General features: G+C 41.0%; 1 protein-coding gene across 12 annotated transcripts in view; it reads left to right on the plus strand.

Annotated features, from left to right (window-relative positions):
* The first annotated feature begins 4,528 nt into the window (after nt 1–4,528).
* The window catches only part of LOC110503829 (epithelial discoidin domain-containing receptor 1), a 69,136-nt gene continuing 47,020 nt past the window's right edge, over nt 4,529–26,644 (plus strand). For 6 of the 12 annotated variants that reach the window (XM_090227972.1, XM_090227998.1, XM_090228014.1 and 3 more), the window contains exon 1: nt 4,529–4,958. Coding sequence is in view for 6 of the 12 variants with exons in the window: in XM_090228013.1 (XP_090084139.1) it covers nt 8,460–8,461 (2 nt within the window). In the remaining 6 variants the exon portion in view is untranslated. Of the gene's footprint in view, nt 4,959–8,203; nt 8,462–26,644 lie in introns of those variants that run through there. The other 6 variants (XM_090227963.1, XM_090227967.1, XM_090227965.1 and 3 more) reach the window with 3 other exon arrangements.

Below are 26,644 nucleotides of genomic sequence, written 5' to 3' on the forward strand. Positions count from 1 at the left end.
ACGTAACAAAATGTGGAAAAGGTCAAAGGGTCTGAACACTTTCCGAAGGCACTGTATGTGGTTGAGAGATTTCCCTGAGCTAGTGTTAGTGTTGGAGAGAGGAGTGGTAGTAGGATGGTAATGCCCCGACTGACAGAGTGAATGAAAGAAGGTGTAATTGGACAAGACAATGGTTCCGTGACTAGACAAAGTGAATTAGGACACATCCAATGGGGGCTATAAGAGGAAGTCCCTAAGCACTATAGTTAGACACTTGAGAGAGAGGAGAAGAAAGGGGGAACATTTTCATTCACAGGCTGAGCAGGACAGGAGTGGAGAGGGGAGGGAGGGAGAGATTAGAGGGGGGAAACTAAGCGTTACCCTAGAGGAGTTGGAGTGACCGTTTGAACAGGGGGCGACAGTTGTGGGAGAGCCGCCCGCCCAAATGCCATGGCGACTGCAGCAGTCCCCCTCTGCTGCAGGGTGTGTATGTGTCGTGTGTGTTTGTGTGTACTACTAGTCGGTGTGTGTGGTGGATGAAGGATAGCGGGGGATTTCTGAGAGGAGTAAAGGAACCTGACACCAAAAATAAGTCTTCCCCCCCATCCACCACCCCAACCCAGTCCCCAGGTGGAAGAGGAGACACAAGTGCAGGCCATGGCAGGGTACAGCTGAGAGGGTCCCCAGAGACCTCGTGACTGTGTGAGGGGTCATCTGGAAAACTTTCCTATGCCCCACCAACAAACATCACGTCCACCCTCTAGCACACAACAGTGTAACAACCCACCACACAACTCTCTGGCCTCCACAGCACAAACCTTTGAGTGGGATCACTTTCAATGACTACAAACACAGATTAAATAACTGAGATAGTTGTAAAATACACGCTGATCAATCCATGTATCCATTATTGAGTAGAGTATTTCACATAATGGCTGTCGCACCTCTTCGGAGACAGAAACATTGATTTGCTCGCAGTTAGACAGTATGCTGCTAAAATTTTATTTTATTACAGTACACAAGCTATCAATCACCATTTTAACCACTAGGACTCTAAATGTCTACCCTGAATAATCTATCTTCTAAAGCCACTGAGTTTCCTGGCTCATTTGTTTGCTTGTATAACAAAGCTTGTATAACAAACCCAACACATACTAAGACACTGACACACACACACACACACACTGACTGAATGTAAAACTGAGTTGGGTAGGGGAATGTGTCAGGTCACAGAAAGAACTGTGAGGAGAGTGAGAGGAGCTGACCACCGCAGATTTTTTACACTGAACATCCAGAGGAGAGGTCCTCAGTGGCTGTGCCTCACACCCTGACCCCAACTCAGGAACCTTCCCCTGGGGCAGACATTGACCCAATGACCCCTGACACCTCCACAACTCCCACAGCCTCTGGGAGGGGTAGTGTCACTGTACAGTCTGTGCTTTCAACAGCCATTGAGATTTTAAGAAATTCTAGGGATTCTGAGAGACATTGAGAAAGAGAGACACCTAGATTACAATATTTTAGAGGGTAGAATGCTCGGCATTCTGGAACTGATCTGTGTTGTCAGATTCCTGCACCAGTCCACAGCTGTCATATCAGAACAGGGGCTGGTTCGAAGGATGTGTGTGTGAGTCTTGCCTCTTGAATTCCTTTGAGAGAGCCACTTTCATTTTTAATTAACATTTTTCAGCTGAAGTCAGAGGCGATAAATTGATGACATAAATTTGGAATGAGTCGAATAACAGGCGATGCATCACTGTCAACACAGAAGAACTAGACTGAATACTTAAAGAAACTTGGGACGAAAGGTTAAATTACTTATTTCTTAGAATCAACTTCTTCTCTAAAATCTCAAGGCTATCTTTCAACTAACAGAGTTAGGCGCATTAATGAAGCGTAGAGAAAATCTCCCCTTTAAAACCCTTTTTCTATGCTCTCTCTGTCTCTGTCTCTCTGCACCTCTTTCTCTACTCAATCTCCTGTTTTCCTCTCCTTCTAACTGACTCCTCATCCATTCTACAACTTCAACTTTTCTTCTCCCTTTCTCTCTCTCTCCCTATTTCTTTCTTTCTGTCTTTCATGCTCTCTCTCTCTCTCCCCCCCCTCCCTCCCTCCCTCCCTCCCCTCCCTCCCTCCCTCCCTCCCTCCCTCCCTCCCTCCCTCCCTTCCTCCTTTAGTGAATTCCTCACAGGATCAGACCTGCTTTTTATGCTTCACTAGGTTTCACTCAGAGTAGCGAGAGAGGAGGGAGAAAGTGAGGAGAGAGAAGACGAGGGGTGGAGAGTGACACCACACCAAAATGGCTGGTTAAGAGGCAGCATTTGTGGGTTTTAAACAACAGCAAATGGACAAAAAATGAATTTTGTAAAATGGTGAGAAATAATGTCAGAAAGGAGGGAGGAAGTAGAGAGAGACAGAGGGAAAGAAGGCCAGAATAATAATGGTAAAAAAGGTCATAACATTTGGAGGGTTATTTGCAGTTGCTCGGGCAACCAACAAAGCCTTGCCAGTCAGGGGAAGAACCCAGAAAGAGAGTGAAAGCGAGAGGGAGAGGTAATGGCATACACAAAGGATAGCAGCTGAAGTATTTCTCAGTAAGAATGAAAAAGAGCTTCTGATAGAAATGGGAGAATATTCTTTTTTATATTTTTTTACTTTATTATCCCCATGGTGAACTTTTTGTATGAATACGCTCGAGGAAAGGACCGTATTTAATATCTGATGACTGTCAAACATTCAGACAACATGTAGAAATCAAGTTAGTGAAGTGACTAAATAGATTCAAAGAACATGGTGGAAAACTATGTTCATAAGTTCAGCATTTACAAAGTGGTTTATATGAAACACTTGGACTTTGAGGAGGAGAAGCTTAAAATATAACCATTAAGAGGTTTAAAGAGAGAATCGGATTTTGGTCTAGGGTTTCCAGTCAAACAAAAGAGTAGGCTTTTGGACTCAGGCTTGGGTTTAGCATGAATTGGAAGCTGGTGATAGAATGTTAATGATATGCAGGGCAAGGCAAGCAGACCAAAGGAAACGGCAACAAAGAGAGAGACAGGAGAGAGAGAAAAGGGGGGTAGACTGAGAGAGAGAGAGAGAGAGAGAGAGAGAGAGAGAGAGAGAGAGAGAGAGAGAGAGAGAGAGAGAGAGAGAGAGAGAGAGAGAGAGAGAGAGAGAGAGAGAGAGAGAGAGAGAGAGAGAGAGAGAGAGAGAGAGAGAGAGAGAGAGAGAGAGAGAGAGAGAGAGAGAGAGAGTTAAAGGAAATGAGGGCATGCGTGTAAAACTATTTGTGTCCATACATTATGTGGATTTATGGGTGTTTGGAATATAGGGTTTATGTCTCTTTGTCCTCCGACATAAACCACATCATGTCTTCATGTTGACGTACTGAGATCAGGTAAAGGTAACATGCTGACCAATATACTGTATACACACACACACACACACACACACACACACACACACACACAGTGCCCCTGTTTATCCAAGGTGGGGCTGGATCAGGCAGTGTTTGCTAATGACATGTATTGTCCCACACTGCTGATAGAGTGCTAGCTAAAGTTAGCTTTTTCTCCTGGTCGCACCATACAGCGAGAGACGGGCAAGTACTGACACATAGCTGCCTAATACTCTTCCTCTCCGTCTCGCTCTTCTTGCCTTCTACTCATTTTCCTTCTACTTATTTTCCTTCAGCATACCCAACTCCTAGGCTACTACACTGTCTGACTCTCATTGGCTTGATTTTAAAATAACCAATTATTTTCATTAGAGTTTGCGTAGTGTGATACTGTTTGTGTTTGCTTGTTTCATTCAGTTTACAAACTCTACTCTTTCACATTTATACTGAACAACACTTTTATCTCACTTCTTAGGTTCAGTACTTTCTGTGTGCGCTTTGATCTCCTCTCCAAGACCCATTTTCACAACTCTTATGATCCAAAGTACTGTGCTTTAGTGCAAAACCTTCAATCACACTAATTATAGCCCAGGGGTGTAATATTATACAGTTAAAGTGGCAAACTCTGTAATAATGTTTACTTTTGGGGTAAATCCAAAGAAAGAACACTAGATAGATGTAGGCTATTGGCAACAGCTATGATGAGTGGATGAAAGAAGTGAAAACAGATGAAGGTCTGCATCCCAAATGGCACCCTTTTCCCTATAGTGCACTACTTTGACCAGGACCCACAGTCAAAATGAGTGCACTGTATAGGGAACTGGGTGTCATTTGGGAAAAGAATAAGTGTTGCTTTTGATATCTCATATAAAGTAAGGATGTTGATGCTGAAAACCAGGGTACAGTTATCCAGACAGCCGTACAAGCAAGGGGTTAACAAGGTAAAACACCTCTGTTTCCTTCCCCTGTATTATATTTCATATTCCCCAAATCTCTCAATTCCTGTAACAAATAAAAATATCTCTATACCCAGGGGCTTACTCACATTTACAGTGCTGTTGTCGGGCCATGGGTCCCACCCAGGGCGACTACTGATTGGCTGTTTGCTGGTAGAATATTCAACAAGCACCTGGCTAGTTGTTGTGATTGGACACAGCCAGTGCAGTTATGTAAATGAGCCCCTGGCGCTGGCCTCGCGGTGAGCTGAGGTTTGAGCAGGGCTCTGTGTGCGCAGCTGAAACTAGGCTTCCTCGGTGAAGTAGACGAATAGAGAGCGACGGAGATATTAACGGTTTTCTCTTCCCGTTCTCTTGTCAGTTCAAAACTTTAATCTTGACAAATGTGAGCTAGACAACTTTACATTTTCTACGTTTCTGGACGTAACGTGTTGCCTACTTTGGAGTGCTTTGTTGTTTTCACAGTCGAAGAAAGGTCGAACGCGCCGCGCAACAACTGCAGGCAGCGTTGGATTATTCCCGTAGTGGAATATTTTGGTGGACAGTCACCGTCCCACACATTGCATACGGGATATTCAAAACATTTAGAAGTTGCGAGGGGTGTCACATTTCTCCGTGACTTTTAGGTAAGTGGTAAAAACGACATCACGTTCATGCATTGATAAAGAGTACGCACTGTCAATAAACGCAAATTGCTAAATCGCTCATGCCACTTAAGGAGCTGCTGTGGGTAGGCTATATTCACGGTTACATGAGGTATTTATGTCTGTTTGTCTGTGAATGGGTGTTTGTGGGTTTATGTCAGTTTTGTCTGTCTGCCCCACTGTGTCGATTGGCGTCAAACAGTCTCGGTGTCAGGCGGGGAAGGCTGGTTTGGACTGGGGCCACAGAACTCGGGAAGCGCATAGTGAGGTGTAACGTTGCACCCACATTGCTTGTTTGTCTGGCCTGGTGATTAGATCAATTCTATTTTCCAAGAGTCAACGAACTAACGTTAACTACTTAGTTATTACATTGCACTATTCACATCTTCATTGGTGATGTAGTACATCAGATGTACAAAGTAGCTAGTTAGGATTATTGTAATTAGGCTACATTATATCCCTGCAGTATAAAAAATATCCTAATGTATAGCATTAGGTCTTATATAGCGTAGTACAGTACATTGTACCTCTCTAAGTGACAACAGAACTGATAACCACATAGGCCTAACTGCTCTTCACGCTATTCTATTATTTGATAGGCTGACCACTGTAATACCAGTGTATAAACGGTGTATTACCTAAAAAACGCACGGTCAGTTGTTCAATCGTTTATTGTTCTTAGTAGGCTACGTATATGAATTAGCTGGCCTGCATTAGGCCAAAGCCTATGCGCAAATTTAGCTTTTTCATGCATTTTCTTATTTAGGCTTTGCATTCCATTAGATCTCTTAGGTGCTTATCCGATTTACTGCCCACAATTGACCCCTCCCTTAAATTGCAAATGGGCTTGAGTTGTTTCAAGTCATTCCCCCTGCCACATTCCATAATAAATAACCTTTCAGCAACATTGTTTGCTTTGAATTACCCAGAGTCTGTAAAACTATAGAGGTAATGGGCCGATTCTATTGATATGGTGTGTAACAAACAGTATAACTTTAGACCGTCCCCTCGCCCATACCCGGGCGCGAACCAGGGACCCTCTGCACACATCAACAACAGTCACCCTCGAAGCATCGTTACCCATCGCTCCACAAAAGCCGCGGCCCTTGCAGAGCAAGGGGAACTACTACTTCAAGGTCTCAGAGCAAGTGACGTCACCGATTGAAACGCTATTTAGCGCGCACCGCTAACTAAGCTAGCCGTTTCACATCCGTTACAGGTGCTCCTCAAAACCAGTCGGTGTTAAACACAATACATTCTACGGATGCAGAGGACTGCAACTGTAAAAAGGCAAAGGGTCCTTAACGTGAGAAGGATGGGGTTAATAAAAAGTTGAGCGTTTACCATGATGACCTCATAGCGTCCAGGTGGCCATTTCACACCTTGATGGAACATGGTGCGGTTATTAACCTTGTGACCTCGTGTGGCAAGCAGGTGACCCCAAACAAGGCAGAGCCGCTTGAATTTCGTTCCTGTGTGATACACCAGTATAGCGAATGGGGAGTTCTCCTCTGGGAAGCAATCAGTCACTGGAACAACCCCCCCAAACTAGCCTAAAGTACTGCCAGAGAAAATAAACATGTTTTTAGAGAATCCAGTCTCAACCTATGGAACACAATCGGACACCACCAAGGACTGAAGGGTTTTTAGAAGAAAGACATGTGGAAGACAAGAGAAGGAAGAAGGAGAACCATGTACATTATGTCCCAAGCATCATCACCCACAGTGTTAATGAATCCATCATGGAGAATGAATGGATCGATTATCCTCTGACAGAGACATGTAATGAATTACAGTGAGAGAGAATATGCTTTCCCATAGAACCAAGTTTGTTTGTGAGTTTTTTGGACACAAAGTAAACAATAGGGTTAGGGGGGTAATTGTGCAGAGAGAGCAGGGGTCTGGTTTCTCTTCCCTGTAGATATGCCTTTATTGGTTGTCCTGGCCAGGGGGCTGGTCCTGCTGCTGTGTCGGGAGGATGGTGTTGTTGGGGTGGGGGGAAATGCTGCCTGGCTCGGGTTGGTTTAGCTGCCTGTGGTTTTGTTAATAGATAAAGAGACAATAAAAGCCTTTCTACCTCTACTCTCTTTCCCCTATTCTCTCTTTCTCTCTCTTTCTCTCAATTCAATTCAAGGGGTTTTATTGGCATGGGAAACATATGTTTACATTGCCAAAGCAAGTGAAATGAATAAACAGTAAATATTACACTCACAAGTTCCAAAGAATAAAGTCATTACAAATGTAATTATGTCAATATACAGTGTTGTAACGATGTGCAAATAGGTAAAGTACAAAAGGGAAAATAAATAAACATAAATATGGGTTGTATTTACAATGGTGTTTGTTCTTCACTGGTTGCCCTTTTCTCGTGGCAACAGGTCACACATCTTGCTGCTGTGATGGCACACTGTGGTATTTCACCCAATAGATATGGGAGTTTATCAAAGTTAAAAACATTTTTTAAATTCTTTGTGGATCTGTGTAATCTGAAGGAAAATATGTGTCTCTAATATGGTCATGCATTTGGCAGGAGGTTAGGAAGTGCAGCACAGTTTCCACCTCATTTTGTGGGCAGTGAGCACATAGCCTGTCTTCTCTTGAGAGCCATGTCTGCCTATGGCAACCTTTCTCAATTGCAAGGCTATGCACATAGTCAAAGATTTCCTTAATTTTGGGTCAGTCACAGTGGTCAGTTATTCTGCCACGGTGTGCTCTCTGTTAACGGGTCAATTAGCATTCTAGTTTGCTCTATTTTTTTAGTTAATTCTTTCCAATGTGTCAAGTAATTCTCTTTTTTGTTTTCTCATGTTTTAGTTGTGTCTAATTGTGTTTCTGTCCTGGGGCTCTGTGGGGTATTTGGTATTTTGGGGTATTTAATTAGGATCCCCATTGGCTGTTGCAAAAGCAGCAGCTACTCTTCCTGTGGTCCACACAAAACATGACATAATACAGAACATTAATAGACTGTTTGTGTTCGTGAACAGAGCCACAGGACCAGCTTGCTTAGGGGACTCTTCTCCAGGTTCATCTCTCTGTAGGTGATGGCTTTCTCTCTCTCTCTCTCTCTCTCTTTCTCTCTCTCTCTCTTTCTCTCTCTCTCTCTCTCTCTCTCTCTCTCTCTCTCTCTCTCTCTCTCTCTCTCTCTTTCTCTCTCTCTCTTTCTCTCTCTCGCTCTCACTCTCGATCTCTCTCTCTCTCTCTCTATGCCTCCTCTCTGTCCCCTACTCGCTCGCTCTCCCCTCTGCTGTGCTGGTAATACCGATGAAGAGTGAGGACAGAGAGGAGGAGCATTGTGTTGATAGATAGACCCTGAAGGGATCATAGATTTGTTCTGTCCATGTCTAATGGGCATTTGGATGCCAAACCTCCATGTCGTCTCAAGAGGATGGTTGTCATTTCATAGTCTGGTTCTATCAGCTTTAGAGAAGAGACGAGAAGAGATTGACATATTATAACCTACAGTATTTAGATCACACTTCAACAATGTGAGTATACCGCTGCATACAAATTGGATTATTGTGTATTCTTTGGAGTTTTGTACAGGAAAAGATGAATTTACAGAGTCAGAATGGTTTTCTTTGTAAGTGCTCTATGCAAGTTGTCTGTTCAGTCTATCAGTAAGAGGTATATGTTGGAAGCACAAATATTGTACAATCCAGGCATGCAAGGCTCTTAGAGACTTACCCAGAAATACTCGCAGCTGTAATCACTGCCAAAGGTGATTCTAACATGTATTGAGTCAGGGGGTTGAATCCTTATCTAATCAAGTAATGTTAGTGTTTTATTTTTCCTATATTTTTTTAGTTGTTATATTCTTTTTTCACCTTGACATTGCAGAGTATTTTGTGTAGATCATTGACAAAAAATGTATACATTTTAATCACACCTTGTAACATAACAAAATGTGGAAAAAGTCAAGGGGTGTGAATACTTTCTGAATGCACTGTAGATGCATGTAATTACACCAAGACATGCATACTACATACCACATTATCAGTTAAAATGTAATAAATGTAACTGGGTTTAGGTGATTGTGAAGCATTCAGGTTTAGTCTCCGCCAGTATACAGTCACACAGGTTAATCATTGACCTCGCTGCTGATGACACCACCATTGTCCTCTTTTTCAGGACATTGTGTTTATGAGATACATTTATTAGATGTAGTGTTAGGAGAGAGACTGTAACGTTTGTTAAATGACTTCGATCTTCAAAAGTGATGCGCTCGCATGTAAAAAAATATATATATATTTTACTGGTTCATAGGAATATAAAACGTGAATCAAAATAACAAATGAACCACACACTGCCTGCTTGCAAAACCTCACCTTTATTGCAATCTACTGTATTTCAATAGCCAATGATTCCATCTAGCATTGAGGTCTGTTGAACTAAACATTGGCTATTGAAATAATAAAGAGCTGAAACTTTGCTAGCATACACAGTGTACAGGATTTAGTTTTATAATCTGTAATCTTAGATTAGAGCATAGTAATATCATCCTTTTATGGATGGAATAGCTTGTATGGAAGCAGTTGTCCACATCACCATTTTTTGTTGTTGTACTAATTGGCTCCCAACAGGCTGACAGACCTCATGTTCAGGAATAATTCAATTGCCAAGGACGAGCAGGTTCCATCTACACGCTCAGACAAAGTAGCCTTTTTACACCTCCAAAAAGAAAGCATTGGCTAAATTGTTTATCTCTTGTCCCAAACCAATTTCCCCTTGGTCTAGACAGCTAGCTAGACTTTTCAATCCAATTTCTTTCTCATACTTTTCTCTTGCAAGCATTTGAATTGCTGTCAAAGAGAGAGGAAGAGAGAGAGGAAGAAGAGAGAGGAAGAAGAGAGAGGAAGAAGAGAGAGAAATTCTAAATTGCATAATGGGCGGCGACACTTAAAAGCGGGATGTGAAGTCGTTTTGGGTTCTGCGTGTCGGTTTGTTTCAAACCATTTCTGAGACCCATTTGATCTCCCCCTCTCTGCTCTCCATCTCCATCCGTCTCTCCCTCTGCCCCATCCAACATACCTTTGATGCAGTAATTGATCGTTCTGGCAATCTGTCTCTCTCCAAATCTCTCTGAACATCTCTTTTTTCACTTCATTTTCCACCACTCTCTCTCTCTCTCTCTCTCTCTCCCCCTCTCTCTCTCTCTCTCTCTCTCTCTCTCTCTCTCTCTCTCTGTCCCTCTCCGGCTGTCCCCCTCCGGCTGAAGCAGCACTAGATCATTTATCCTTCTATTCCCTTCCCTCATCCTCCTATCTCTTTATCATTAACATCATCCCTCCCCTCATCTCTGCCTCCACTCATCTGTGAGGTTACCATCCTCCCAACCCTGATAGATAGTGTTGGTATGGGGCTGGGTAAACAGTTTGTGTCTATTGGCTGTGGCTGGACTGTTTGAATGAGTGAATTTGTCAGTGTATCTTATCTGGGGATCTCACATACCCTCAGCATATCATGCCAACATAAGAGCTGACTGGGATTCCTCATAATGAGCACTCATCTTCAGGTTTGTTCATTTCAGTGATACAGTCAGGGAGCATTTGAATAGTGAAGTGTGTACCCCAAACAACCCAAAAGGCATTTCAGATCATTATATTGTAATGATTTTATTCCTACGAATGTGTCGTGCCTGAGCACTGACTCCCTGTTGTTGTTGTTTAAAACACAATAAATTGCCTTAGTACTGTATGTATGTATCTAGTACTGTATGTATGTACTATATGTATGTATCTAGTACTGTATGTATGTACTGTATGTATGTATGTATGTATGTATCTATTACTGTATGTATGTACTGTGTGTATGTATCTAGTACTGTATGTATGTACTTTATGTATGTATCTAGTACTGTATGTATATACTGTATGTATGTATCTAGTACTGTATGTATGTATCTAGTACTGTATGTATGTACTTTATGTATGTATGTATGTATCTAGTACTGTATGTATGTACTGTATGTATGCATCTAGTACTGTATGTATGTATTTAGTACTGTATGTATGTACTTTATGTATGTATGCATCTAGTACTGTATGTATGTACTGTATGTATGTATCTAGTACTGTATGTATGTACTGTATGTATGTATCTAGTACTGTATTTATGTATCTAGTACTGTATGTATGTATCTAGTACTGTATGAATGTACTTTATGTATTTATCTAGTACTGTATGTACTGTATGTATGTATCTAGTACTGTATGTATGTACTGGATGTATGTATCTAGTACTGTATGTATGTACTGTATGTATGTATCTAGTACTGTATGTATGTACTGTATATATGTATGTATATAGTACTGTATGAATGTATCTAGTACTGTATGTATGTACTGTATGTATGTATCTCGTACTGTATGTATGTACTGTATGTATGTATCTCGTACTGTATGTATGTACTGTATGTATGTATCTCGTACTGTATGTATGTATCTAGTACTGTATGTATTTAATGTATGTATGTATGTATCTAGTACTGTATGTATTTAATGTATGTATGTATCTAGTACTGTATGTATGTACTGTATGTATGTATCTATTTCTGTATGTATGTATGTATGTATGTATGTATGTATGTATCTCGTACTGTATGTATGTACTGTATGTATGTATCTAGTACTGTATGTATGTACTTTATGTATGTATCTAGTACTGTATGTATGTAGTGTATATATGTATCTAGTACTGTATGTACTGTATGTATGTACTGTATGTATGTACTGTATGTATGTATACATCTAGTACTGTATGTATGTACTGTATGTATGTATCTAGTACTGTATGTATGTACTGCATGTATGTATCTAGTACTGTATGTATGTACTGTATGTATGTATCTAGTACTGTATGTACTGTATTTATGTATATATCTAGTACTGTATGTATGTACTGTATGTATGTATCTAGTACTGTATGGTTGGTAATAGGAACATGTCTTCCAAAAGTGTGTTTACAAACTAAATAAATTCTTTACATTAGTTGTTTTATGAGTCAGAGTCAGACTCACTGGACTCTAACAAATGTCTCTCCACATTCTATATGACAGCTATCATATTTGCCTACGGTAAGTAAGGAAACATACAAACTTCAGTCGACTTCAGTCCCAATTAATGAGCTCTTTTTCTTTCATCTCTCTCTCTCTCTCTCTCTCTCTCTCTCTCTCTCTCTCTCTCTCTCTCTCTCTCTCTCTCTCTCTCTCTCTCTCTCTCTCTCTCTCAGTGTTGCTAACACACCCGTCGACTCATGTGGTACAGTACCCCACCAATCATTACTCAGGGCTTCCGGATGACTCTAGAAAACTTTAGAAAAGTTCCAGGAAAGAAAACACACGATGCCATGCTAAACATCAAAGTATTGCTTATTTTAACAAGCAACATTCCAAATGGCACCCTATTCCATATATATAGTGCACTACTTTTGACCAGAGCTCTCCTAGGTCCTGGTTAAATGTAGTGCACTATAAAGGGAATACAGTGCCATTTGGGACTGAGCCTATGTCTCTTTATCACCCCAGTGTTCTGAGTAACACCATTCCTGTTGAGGTTCTGACTATGACATCAGCCTTCCCCTTCCAGGCATTAGGACCAGGATACTGCCGTGTGAAGTGTCAGTGAGCTCTTTTTAGGAGCAGAGAGAAATTAGCTGGTAGAGGGATCAACCGATGCCTGAGGGGTGTAAAAATGATAATGAGTGTGTTCGTGTGTGTGTCAGCGTGAGTTTCGTCTAGAACCAGACTCCACGTTAGAGCTGAGATTTTGTTTGGTGTGTGTGTGTGTGTGTGTCTGTGTGTGTGTGTGCGTGCATGTGTTTGAATGGTCCAGACTGACATTAAACAGCTCTGAGGGTGTCTTCAGCCTTCCCCTGCATGACCATTTATTTGTCTTGAAGAAGAAGTGGTTAGTGAAGTACAGAGAGTCTGTTTTTCTCACTGCGGTTCTAAATGCTGAGCCTCGCACAACACATTCCGGTTTGACCTGCTCTCTCTCTTTTCTCTCTGTCTCCAAACTATTCCTCCCCCCTTTTCCCTCCTGTCCTCCTTTCCATTTCAATGCTAAGTCACTGGGTGAATCATTCCCACCCTCCTGCTGCTGGGTCTTTGTCTAACGCTGTCTAATGCTTACTCTATATTTCTGAGTCAGGCTTCTAAATATGGAAGGCCCTCTCTCTCTCTCTCTCTCTCTCTGCTCCTCTACTCCTCTCTACTGCTTTCTCCTCCTCTACCCATTTATTGTTTCTTCTCCCCCTTTCTCTTCTCCTCTCCCTGTTTCTTTTCTCCTCTCCCACTTTTCTCTCCAACTCTCTCGCCACCGTGGTGGACCAGGCAGCAGTCCGTTTTCTCTGTCCCCATTGTGAGAGTAGCACGGTGCTGTCACATACTTCTCCTTTCTCTCCTCCCCCTCATCCCCCTTTCTTTCTCCTCTCCTCAGACAGGTGGTAGTGAGACAGTGTAAATTGAATTCAGGGAATTAGTCTGAGGCCTTGTGTCACACTAGAACTGTAATAAACCCTCAGAGTCAGTCTAGCATCACAGAGTGATATTCACTCTATCGCTAGTATGTCATTAGGATGTCAATGCTACTCGAGCTGTATCACATACTTGTTATAGTATAGGTCTCATATGGAAAACAGTACATCATAAGTTAGATAGGTCCTGTTATTCCTATGCCTAGGGCTAAATTCCGTTAAAACATAATAATTTTTTCAGTGCTAAAATGTTCTCACCAAAACTATGTTTGACGGGTTCTTAATTCAGATTCAGTGGAAGTACTCCTCCCTGGATTTTCGTGACTGCACGTCTCTCCCATCTATGGCCGCAGGTAGCCTAGCGGTTAGAGCATTGGGTCAGTAACCAAAAGGTTGCTGGTTCGAATACCCGAGCTGATCAGGTGAAAAATCTGCTGTTGTGCCATTGAGCAAAGCACCTAACCCTAATTTTCTCCAGGGGCGTCATACTACTATGGCTGACCCTGTAAAGCAACACATTTCACTGCACCTATCTGGTGTATGTGACAATACAACATATACTGAACAACAATATAAATGCATGATGCAACCATTTCAAAGATTTTACTGAGTTACAATTCATATGACGAAATCAATCATTTTAAATACATTCATTCGGCCCTAATCTATGGATTTCACATGAGTTGGTCAAAGATACCTTGGGCCTCACATTGGCCCTCAGGATCTCGTCACAGTATTTCTGTGCATTCAAATTGCCATTGCTAAAATGCAATTGTGTTCATTCATAGCTTATACCATAACTGCCAAAACTCCATGACCCAACCACCTCAACGAGCAGTCTGTTCACAACGTTGACATCAGCAAACCGCTCGCCCACATGATGCCATACACGTGGTCTGCGGTTGTGAGGCCAGTTGATCCTATTGACAAATTCTCTAAAACGATTTTGGAGGAGGCTTATGGTAGAGAAATTAACATTAAATTCTCTGGCAACAGCTTTGGTGGACATTCCTGCAGTCAGCATGCCAATTGCACGCTCCCTCAAAACTTGAGACAGTTGTGGCATTGTGTTGTGTGACAGCTGCACATTTTAGAGTGGTCTTTTATTGTCCCCAGCACATGGTGCACCTGTGTAATGATCCTGCTGTTTAATCAGCTTCTTGATATTCCACACCTGTCAGGTGGATGGATTATCTTGGCAAAGGAGAAATACTCACTAACAGGGATGTAAACAACTTTGTGCACAACATTTGAGAGAAATAAGCTTTTTGTGCGTATGGAACATTTCTGGGATCTTTTATTTCAGCTCATGAAACATGGAAACAAGACCTTACATGTTGTGTTTCTAATTTTGTTCAATGTATATATACAGAACACCTTCCTAATATTGAGATGCACCACCTTTTGCCTCAATTTGTTGGTCCATGTTTACCACAATGCAGTTGTATCAAGTTGGCTGGATGTCCTTTGGGTGATGAACCATTCTTGATCCACACAGGAAACTGTTGAGCATGAAAAATCCAGCAGCATTGCAGTTTTTGACACACACAAACCGGTGTGCCTGGTACCTACTATCATCCCCTGTTCAAAAGCACTTAAATATTTTGTCTTGCCTATTCACCCTTTGAATGGCACATACACAATCCATGTCTCAATTGTCTCAAGGCTTAAAAATCCTTTAACCTGTCTCCTCCCCTTTATCTACACTAATTGAAATGGATTTAACCAATGACATCAATAAAGGATCATAGTTTTTACATGGATTCACCTGGTCAGTCTATGTGTTCCCTAATGTTTTGTACTCTCAGTGTATATATCCAGGATAGGGATTATGGAGAGAGGGAGTAGCTCCAGTAGGACAGGTGTAATCATCTGTTTGAGGCCCAGAGCAGTTCCCTGGATGTGCACCGACAAGTAAGGAGATCTAAGCCCTGTCTGAGAACCAAAACAAAACCGTTGGAGTAGCAGACAGTGAGAGTGAAACAAAATTCTTGTCCCGTGGGAACCAATTGTAGTCCAAAATGGCACCCTATACCCTACACAGTGCTTTACTTTTGAAAAGGGCCTTTTCTTTCTCTCAATTTCAAAAAAAATATTCATATTGTAGCTTCTAGCAATGTATATTGTCTGCATAATTTCCATTCCCCCATATTTGTGAGTACACCCCTCACATTTTTGTAAATATTTGAGTATATCTTTTCATGTGACAACACTGAAGAAATGACACTTTGCTACAATGTAAAGTAGTGAGTGTACAGCTTGTATAACAGTGTAAATTTGCTGTCCCCTCAAAATAACTCAACACACAGCCATTCATGTATATGAAAGCTTTCTAGATCTAATGCCTAGGCTTTAGCTCAGTGTGCTAACGTGGTCTAGATCTAATGCCTAGGCTTTAGCTCAGTGTGCTAACGTGATCTAGATCTAATGCCTAGGCTTTAGCTCAGTGTGCTATTGTGGTCTAGATCTAATGCCTAGGCTTTAGCTCAGTGTGCTATCGTGATCTAGATCTGATGCCTAGGCTTTAGCTCAGTGTGCTAACGTGGTCTAGATCTAATGCTTAGGCTTTAGCTCAGTGTGCTATCGTGGTCTAGATCTAATGCCTAGGCTTTTGCTCAGTGTGCTAACGTGATCTAGATCTGATGCCTAGGCTTTAGCTCAGTGTGCTATTGTGGTCTAGATCTAATGCCTAGGCTTTTGCTCAGTGTGCTAACGTGATCTAGATCTGATGCCTAGGCTTTAGCTCAGTGTGCTATCGTGGTCTAGATCTAATGCCTAGGCTTTTGCTCAGTGTGCTAACGTGATCTAGATCTGATGCCTAGGCTTTAGCTCAGTGTTCTATTGTGGTCTAGATCTAATGCCTAGGCTTTAGCTCAGTGTGCTAACGTGGTCTAGATCTAATGCCTATGCTTTAGCTCAGTGTGCTAACGTGATCTAGATCTGATGCCTAGGCTTTAGCTCAGTGTGCTATTGTGGTCTAGATCTAATGCCTAGGCTTTAGCTCAGTGTGCTAACATGGTCTAGATCTAATGCCTAGGCTTTAGCTCAGTGTGCTAACGTGATCTAGATCTGATGCCTAGGCTTTAGCTCAGTGTGCTAACGTGGTCTAGATCTAATGCCTAGGCTTTAGCTCAGTGTGCTAACGTGGTCTAGATCTAATGCCTAGGCTTTAGCTCAGTGTGCTAACGTGGTCTAGATCTAATGCCTAGGCTTTAGCTCAGTGTGCTAACGTGGTCTAGATCTAATGCCTAGGCTTTAGCTCAGTGTGCTAACGTGGTCTTGATCTAATGCCTAGGCTTTAGCTCAGCAGTTTAAGTTGGTCACGTACACAGTTTAGCAGATGTTAAAGCTGGTGCAGCGAAATGCTTATGTTACCAGCTCCTACCAATGCAGTAAAAAGTAAAATAGCACAACCCAAATAGCACTGTAACAGTAATCTATGCATGTGTTCACCAGATGAATCTACACAAGATATACTAAGAATGATATGTACAACAGTAGATATATTAGATTGGGCTATGTCAAGAATCCAGTATATAAATACATATGCGGTGTGTATAAACAGTGTAACTAAAATGTAACAGTAGTAGAAATATTAGAATGAGCTACACTCCAAAAGTATGTGGACACCTGCTCGTTGAACATCTCATTCCAAAATCATGGGCATTAATATGGAGTTGGTCCCCCCTTTGCTGCCACAGCAGCCTCCACTCTTCTGGGAAGGCTTTCCACTAGATGTGGGAACATTGCTGCGGGGACATGCTTCCATTCAGCCAGAAGAGCATTAGTGAGGTCGGGCACTGATGTTGGGTAAGTAAGCCTGGCTCATAGTAGTCGTTCCAATTCAACCCAAAAGTGTTCGATGGGGTTGAGGTCAGGGCTTTTTGCAGGCCAGTCAAGTTCTTCCACACCGATCTTGACAAACCATTTCTGTATGGACCTAGCTTTGTGCACAGGGGCATTGTGATGCTGAAATGGGAAAGGGCCTTCCCCAAACTGTTGCCACAAAGTTGGAAGCACAGGATCGTCTAGAATGTCTTTGTATGCTATAGCGTTTAAGATTTCCCTTCACTGGAACTAAGGGGCCGTATTGGGGCAGGTAGCGTACTCCTGGCATCCGCCAAATCCAGATTTGTCCGTCAGACTGCCATATGGTGAGGCATAATTCATCACTCCAGAGAACGCGTTTCCACTGCTTCAGAGTCCAATGGCAGCGAGCTTTACACCACTCCAGCTGATGCTTGGCATTGCGCATGGAATATAAATATACAGTGCATTTGGAAATGATTCAGATCCCTAGACTTTTTCCACATTTTTTTTAAGTTACAGCCTTATTCTTAAATTGATGAAATAAAAATAAAAAACATCAATCTACACAAAATACCCCATAAAGACGAAGCTTAAACAATTAAAAACTATTCAGACCCTTTGCTCTGAAATTTTAGCTCGGGTGCATCCTGTTTCCATTAATCATCCTTGAGATGTTTCTACAACTTGATTGGAGTTCACCTGTGGTAAATTCATTTGATTGGACATGATTTGGAAAGGCACACACCTGTTTATATAAGGTCCCACAGTTGACAGTACATGTGATATTTCTGTTTTTTATTTTTAATACATTTGCCAACCTTTAAAAACATATATGTTTTTCGCTTTGACATTATGGGGTATTGTATTGTGTGTAGATTGATGAGGGGAAAAACAATGTATTCAATTTTAGAATAAGGCTGTAACGTAACAAAATATGGCAAAAGTCAAGGGGTCTGAAAACTTTCTGAATGCACTGTATGTATGTGAATGGTGTGTATGGACAGTGTGTGACTAGAAAGGGTGTGCATAGCAGTAGTTATATACTAGATAATGTCTAGATGTAATACATAGGATTTAGCTCAATGTTCTAGATCTATGCCTAGGCTTTAGCTCATTGTGCTAACGTTGTCTTGATTCTCCCAGGTGATCTTGGTTACATATGGGTTTGGATCCATACACAGGCAACAACAGAGGTGTTTTAGTTCATTGTTCAGAATTGTACAGGTTGTGTTTCTCCACTCTGCAGTGTGGGTGTGTTGTAGGCGTATAGGACAGAGGTCTAGGGCTATTATGCCCCAACAGAAAATGAATATTCCTCCTCTTGATTCTGTCATTTTGATGCAGATCAATGGCAGTGAGCAAAAGCATGAGTCAGTGTTTGGCTTTAGGACTGCTTACAGACTTTGTAATTGATCCCAAAACCCCATTAAATGTGCTAGTTTGAATCTGTTCTTTATTAGCTTAGTTTTGCTTCAGGATTAGTCAGATTTTTGTTTTATAATAACAAAAAACTTTAACAAAAAAAAGTATTAGTATTTAACATCCATCATTTTTGTAATGGCGTCCAACTAATGTCTTCATATTCTGTTGTTGTTGACGACAAAGTTTAATTTCCTCAGCAGGACAAACTGAACATGTGGTCTTCAATCGTCATCGGTCTCTGTCCTCTACTATATAGGCCAGTGGCTGTCGTGCCTTTTAAGATGAGGGAGGATGATTACTTTTTTCACAGCATATTGGATGACTGTCATTCATATTCCATTCAGCTCAATGTAACATTGATAGGTTTAGGCTTCTACATGATACTCACATTTTCATGAGGTTGCTACAACCTAGCCTATGAATGAAAGCTTACAAACGTAGGTGCACAGGTCAATAGAATTTTGAGTAATCAAGGTGACAGATTGAGACATTAAATACCGGCTTGCACACTCTTGCCAGCATCTAGCTGATCTGGGGTGTAATCATTAGTCCAACAGTTGCAAATTAGAGTTTATATCGGATAAATTCTGGTATGTCTCTGTTGCGTTCCGTTTGCCTCTGTTTAAGAACCGTTTTTCAACAGAATCATCAGAATGAATACACCCCTGATAATACACAAACACAGTTCACTTTCATAGCAGCCACAGACTTCCTCTGGAAGTTGTCATAATTACTATGTAAGTCTATGGAAGGGGGTGAGAACCATGAGCCTCCTAGGTATATATATATATATAACAATACTTATTTTCCACAATAATTGTCAAATAAATTCATTAAAAATCCTACAATGTGATTTTCTGGATTTTTTTCTCATTTTGTCTGTCATAGTTGAAGTGTACCTATGATGAAAATTACAGGCCTCTCTCATCTTTTTAAGTGGGAGAACTTGCACAATTGGTGGCTGACTAAATACTTTTTTTGCCCACTGTATGTGTGTGTGAGTTGTTGAACCTATGTTTTGGAAAGCAGAGAGACGTCCTGTTGAGTCATGCCACACTTCCAAAGGCCAAACTATTCCTGGAAATGAGTTCCCTTTCTTCTACTTTCTCTTTATCCGTCCACTTTTATTATTCTCTCTCTCTCTCTCTCTCTCTCTCTCTCTCTCTCTCTCTCTCTCTCTCTCTCTCTCTCGCTCGCTCGCTCGCTCTCTCTCTCTCTCTCTCTCTCTCTCTCTCTCTCTCTCTCGCTCTCTCTCTCGCTCTCTCTCTCGCTCTCTCGCTCTTTCTCTCTTTCTCTCTCTCTCTCTTTCTCTCTCTCTCTCTCTCTCGCTCTCTCTCTCTCTCTCTCTTTCTCTCTCTCTCTCTTTCTCTCTCTCTCTTTCTCTCTCCTTCCTCACTATCAAAATGTTTTGTTTAACTTCTCAAAGCATTTTCTTAGTTTCTCCCGCCATCTATTTGCCTCTATCTTCTACCTCTCTTACCACTTTTTGTTATTTTTGAATGACTCACTTTTCCTAATCTCTTCCTGCTCCATCCTGTCAAAATTCAGTTCAGATTCAACATTTCTGACTGGCTGTACTTCCTTACTTCCTGCTGACTGGTATTTCCTGGTATTGATGAAGTGTCAGCTGACACATACCAGTGAATCACTGGATGACGAATGACTGGACTACTGACTGCACTGTTACATACAGCCTCATCACAGAGGATATCCACCACAGCATTGATTCCAGACAGATGGCTTCATTCTATCTCAGTGCGTTTGTTGTTCTTGGAATCCAGTGAGAGGATCCATATGTGCCGTTGAAGGTCAACGCACCACACCACACCTCTCTCAGACCTATGTCAATATTCCGATCGATCGGAGAGAGGGTCAGAATTTTCTGTTGGGCTACTGTCCAAGAGGGCAGCCAAATTCCCTCGGCTTCAGTGACCAATGATGTTCTGAGAACAATAACCAATGACATGGAGGAAAAATAAATGTATTTATTTATTTATATATATATTTTTTATTTCACTTTTATTTAACCAGGTAGGCCAGTTGAGAACAAGTTCTCATTTACAACTGCGAACTGGCCAAGATAAAGCAAAGCAGTGCGACACAAACAACAACAACACAGAATTACACATGGAATAAACAAACATACAGTCAATAATACAGTAGAGAAAAAGTCTATAAACAGTGTGTGCAAATGAGGTAAGATAATGGAGGTAAGGCAATAAATAGGCCACATTGGCGAAATAATTACAATTTAGCAATTAAACACTGGAGAGATAGATATGCAGAAGATGAATGTGCAAGTAGAGATACTGGGGTGCAAAGGAGCAAAAAAATAACAGTATGGGGATGAGGTAGTTGGATGGGCTATGTACAGATGGGCTATGTACAGATGGGCTATGTACAGGTGAGCTATGTACAGATGGGCTATGTACAGATGGGCTATGTACAGATGGGCTATGTACAGATGGGCTATGTACAGATGGGCTATGTACAGATGGGCTATGTACAGGTGCATTTTTATGTACTTTTTATTATGTTTTATTTGTACTTTTTTCCCCACTTTTATCTTTGACCATCATTCTATCTCTCACACAGCAACTCCACTCCCACTTGTCTACAATTCCACATACCAACCCTCAGCTTCCCTCAGCCCATCCCATCTATTTCTGCTGGACACCCACTTCGGGTTTCTACGCAACACATGTCTTTCAACTATGCTGTGATGTTTAATGTACAATTTCAATATATCTAATCGAATAGAATCCACAGATTGCGAGTTGAAGATAAATACTTTTACTAAGAGTATTAGCATATTAGTAATTGACTGACCCGGTCTCTCCAGATCTCCTAACAGTACTATTTCTAGGGTCAATTTTAGATCAATGCTATGCATTTTCATCCATTCTTGAGCCTGAGACCAGACACAGGCTACCTGAGGGCAATACCAAAGTTAATTGATTCTGTATCCTCACAACAAAATCTGCAGAGCTTCGATGATTTTATCCCCCAAATATTCAACTTTTTGATGTTGGCAAGAATTGTATATAATAATTTTAGCTGAAAAGCACGAAGTCTTGAATCTTGCGTTGTATTATATATTAACTAATACACCCTGTACTATGGAATCGGTACATCAGAAATCTCTTCCCAACTATTTTACAATTTGTATGGCACAGCTGTCCACATACTGGTCCTCAAATGAAACTGGTATACTTTCCTTTTTATGCTATTTTTATTCCTCTGCCAGTTTTGATCCTTTATATTGGGCAGACTGCCCAGTTCCCTGCCTCCTCCCTCCTCCTCCATTTTTGGGGAAATGCTGTAATCAATTGGTTGTAGTCTTGGATTGAGCAGACCTTTCCGTACAATTCTGATAACTCCATGAAGGACATTACTCTACCATTCCAATTTACAATATCATTTAAGAACAAAATACCCTTTTCAAACATCTTTCACATAAATGCAGGTATTTTATCAACCAGCACATTTGGGTTCAGCCATAATATTTGTTGTAATATTTGTTCTATCTTTGACGGGGATGAAATTGAAATTGTAGCCAGTTTTAGATAGACAGGGTCTTTATATTTACCATCTGGGTGTTGTTTTAATAATAGAGATATCAGACCTTCCTGCTGAGTACCTGACAGATTTCTATAGAAGTAGTTAAAACAATATAACAATGGAGCTTTTAGTATATCAAAAAATACTTGATATACCTCTACCGGTATGCCATCAAGCCCTGGGGTTTTTCCAGACTGAAAGGATTTAATAGCCTCAAAAAGTTATTCCTCTGTAATTTGGCCTTCGCACTGATCTTTCCATTTCATTTGTTAATTTTTTATATTGTTTGGAAAGAATTCCTTACCATAATCTTCATTCAGTGGGAAAGGATGAGACGGAACAGAGAACATCTGTCTAAAATAATTAGCTTCCTCTTTTAAAATATAATTTGGAGAATCATAGATGACTCCGTCTTCAGTAACGAGTTTCTGCAAATTATTTTTGTTAGTGTTCCTGTATAGGAGAGACAGGAAGAATTTTGTGCATTTTTCTCCATATTCCATCCAGTTTGCTTTATTTTTGTAACAGATTACATTAGATCATTCTTAAATAAGTTCCTCAAGTTCTTTTTGTTTTTCCTCTAACTTATCTTGTGTCTCTGTAGTATCGTTTTTATTGCTATCTACCTGTACTATTAGTTCATGGATTTCCCTTGTTAGTCTTGTCTCTTTAGCCAGAAACTGCTTTTTTATTATTGATGAATATTGAATTGAATGGCCCCTGAAGGTACATTTAAAGGTATCCCAAACAATAAGGGGATTTGCTGAACCTATATTATACTGGAAAAATTCAGTTATAAATTCTTTTGTCTTAGTTAAAAATAAGTTGTCCTCCAGTAAACTTTGATTAAATTTCCAATATCCCCGTCCACGTTAAAAATCTATAAGAGTTATGTGAATGCCAATTAGATGATGATCCGATCGCATTCTGTCTCCTATTAAAAACTGTTTTAACCTTTGATGCAAGAGAGAAAGAGACAAGAAAGTATTCAAGACGATTAGATTGATTAAGCTTCCTCCATGTATATCTCACAAGGTCGGGGTTTTTTAGTCTCCAAATATCCATTATTTCTAATGTGTCCATAATATTAGTGATTTCCTTAAGTGATGAATTGAATGACCCCCTGGTGATGATAGTGTGTAGAGTGATTACCTTTACGGTCCATTGAGGTACTTAACACTGTGTTATAGTCTCCTACCATAATGATTAGATTTTGTTGCCTGTAAATTCAATAAATTGGTATTAATGTTTTTCAAAGAAGTGTGGATCATCCTGATTTGAACCATATAGATTAATGAGCCAAATCTCTTTTTCGTCCACTTTCATATTCAAAAGGATCCACCTTCCTTGCAAATCATTCCTGACTATTTGCACATTCAGAACGATATTTTTGATAATTAATATCATCACACCTTTTGAGTCCCTTTGACCGTGACAGAAAATTATTTCACCACCCCATTCCTTTTTCCACACAACTTCATCTAAGGATGTAGAGTGAGTTTCCTGTAAACAGTATATGTTATATTCCTTTTCTTTTAGCTACGTAAAGACTGATCTTCTTTTAATAATCTGCTAAACCGTTACAATTATAACTGGCTATACTTATTTCACCCCTTCCCGTAACTAGATACTCTTCTCAGTCTAAAGTGACCATAATTAGTGCTTGTAAAGTTACTGCCATCAGAGGTATTATGGTCAAAATAGAGCTTTCAAATGTCTGATATTTAGAATTCAAGAAATCGGTTCTAGCAATATTTGTTTTATTCCCCTGCCTGTTTGCCTGTGAGCCAATGCCACATATGTTATGTGTGTAGTAAATCTGAGTAGGTTGATGTGTATGATATTGGATGTGATATAGTGAGAGTGTGTATGATGTCTGTATAAGAGTAGACTATAATGTGTGATGTCCAAATAAATAATAACTGCCAATTTGCACGGTTGAGTGTCTGTGCGTAACATGTAGTCCGTATAGCCTTAATATTCATGATGATAATTGTAATCCATATCGTATCACCATCATAGTTGCATCATAATTACCTTTAACATAATTGAAAACACATCCCAGCATTTCCATAGCAATTGACGTTTCACATGATCATGAAAGAGACCTTGCATTACTCTAGAGACGGCTTCACTACAGTACAAATGTCTTCCATACAATATGTTATTATTCCCCAATGCCCCTATTCTGATATCTCCCCCTTGCTTGTTGTAAACATATATAAAATTGTAGACAAATATATAAAAAAGATAGACAAACAATAAACACATTAAATTATAAAACAGTTCTCGACAATAGTGAGAGGGAGAAGAGAAGAAAAAATAAAGAAAGTGAGAGAATAGAGCGAGATCAGGTGTGTGTGTGTATGTATAAGTCCATATGTGTAAGCAAGCATGTAATGGAGTGTGTTCAATGTTCAGATATTTTTACAGTTCCCATACCTTATTTTTTTTGTACCTGAAGTCCCTGTATAATTTAGTACAGCCACGGTGTTATGGAGCTGTCTGGGAATAGCTGTCCATCTATAAAGAGTATGTCCACAATGATAAAGGCACGCCTACCATCCATCCTTTGTTGTCTTTGTACCGGATACAGTCTCTTACGACGTTCGTTTATCTCCCTTGGAAATTGGTCATTGAGACCGAATTTGGTCCCTTTAAGCTCCCTTCCTCTGCTTTTGATCAGCTCCTTTTGTTGGTAGTGTTCAAATTTTGCGATGATCGGTCGGGGACCTTTGGTCTTGTCGCTCCGAGCTCCAAGTCTGTGTACTCGGTGGAAAGCATCCTTGTTTACAGTCTCTATGGGAAGTTTTAAGGTGGATTGCATGAATTCTCTGATTGCGCCCTCTGGATTATTGGACGCGTCCTCAGGAATCCCAGAAAAACAAATATTTTCACACATGCTACGACTTTCTCTGTCTAGTAGCGACTCCAATACCCTGTTTTCCCTGAGTAAACAATCCATGTTGGAATCGTGGATTTTCATCTTGGCTGTGAGTGTCTTGTTTTCTCTTTGGAGCGTGAGAATTTCATTCTGGCTGAACTCCAAACTCCCCATCAGCCCTGCTACCTCCTCACACAACTGTTCCATTGTTGCATGGATTCCAGCCAGAGCTCTAGCCTCTACCTCAATGGTAAGTAAATCGTCCGTGTCTGTAGATGAATCTGTTTTTCTTTTTTTTGGTCGTGTTAAAGTTATTTTGTGAGGTGGTCGGATCTTTCCATGATGGAGTATGTTGTTCCTCCATAGCGTAAAGCTGTTGGTACTCGTAGATTTCCCTCAGGATCTCCTTAGTATCCAGATTGGCTCTTTACTGCAACCAGTTGTCTTATGAAAAGATAACAATGAGTCTTTCCCACGACGATGACAGGTGTCTGTAGTACAGCCAGATAGCACTCGCGGAATCCACGCAAAAAAAGGAAGACAAACGTGCAGTCCCAGCCGTAAAGGCTAACCGCGTCGTGGAATCCTTAGCAACAAAACTTTAGCTCTGATTTGTTAGTTCGGATTTGTTAGATTAGTTCGGTGGTGACAGTGTTTCTTAGCCTCAGTGCAGTGGGCAGCTGGGAGGAGATGCTCTTATTCTCCATATACTTTACAGTGTCCCAGAACTTTTTGGAGTTTGTGCTGCAGGATGCAAATTTCTGTGTATATCGGTTCCTAACTTCCCTGAAAAGTTGCATATCACGGGGGCTGTTCGATGCTAATGCAGAACGCCACAGGATGTTTTTCTACTGGTCAAGGGCAGTCAGGTCTGGAGTGAATCACGGCCTATATCTATTCCTGGTTCTACATTTTTTGAATGGGGCATGTTTATTTAAGATTGTGAGGAAAACACTTTTAAAGAATAACCAGGCATCTTCTACTGACGGAATTAAGTCAAAATCCTTCCAGGATACCTGGGCCAGGTCGATTAGAAAGGCCTGCTCACTGAAGTGTTTTAGGGAGCGTTTGAAAGTGATGAGGGGTGGACGTTTGACCGCAGACCCATTACGGATGCAGGCAATGAGTCAGATAGTTTAATAATACTTCAAGGGAAGGCGACAGTTTCAAGGGAAGGGCGACAGCTTCAAGGGAAGGCGACAGTTTCAAGGGAAGGGCGACAATTTCAAGGGAAGGGCGAAAGCTTCAAGGGAAGGCGACAGTTTCAAGGGAAGGGCGACAGTTTCAAGGGAAGGCGACAGTTTCAAGGGAAGGGCGACAGTTTCAAGGGAAGGCGACAGTTTCAAGGGAAGGGTGGCAGTTTCAAGGGAAGGGTGACAGCTTCAAGGGAAGGGTGACAGTTTCAAGGGAAGGGCGACAGTTTCAAGGGAAGGTGACAGTTTCAAGGGAAGGGCGACAGTTTCAAGGGAAGGCGACAGTTTCAAGGGAAGGGTGGCCGTTTCAAGGGAAGGGTGACAGC

This window comes from Oncorhynchus mykiss, chromosome 3, assembly GCF_057628025.1.
Source record: "Oncorhynchus mykiss isolate SJ-2025 chromosome 3, ASM5762802v1, whole genome shotgun sequence".
Lineage (NCBI taxonomy): Eukaryota > Metazoa > Chordata > Actinopteri > Salmoniformes > Salmonidae > Oncorhynchus > Oncorhynchus mykiss.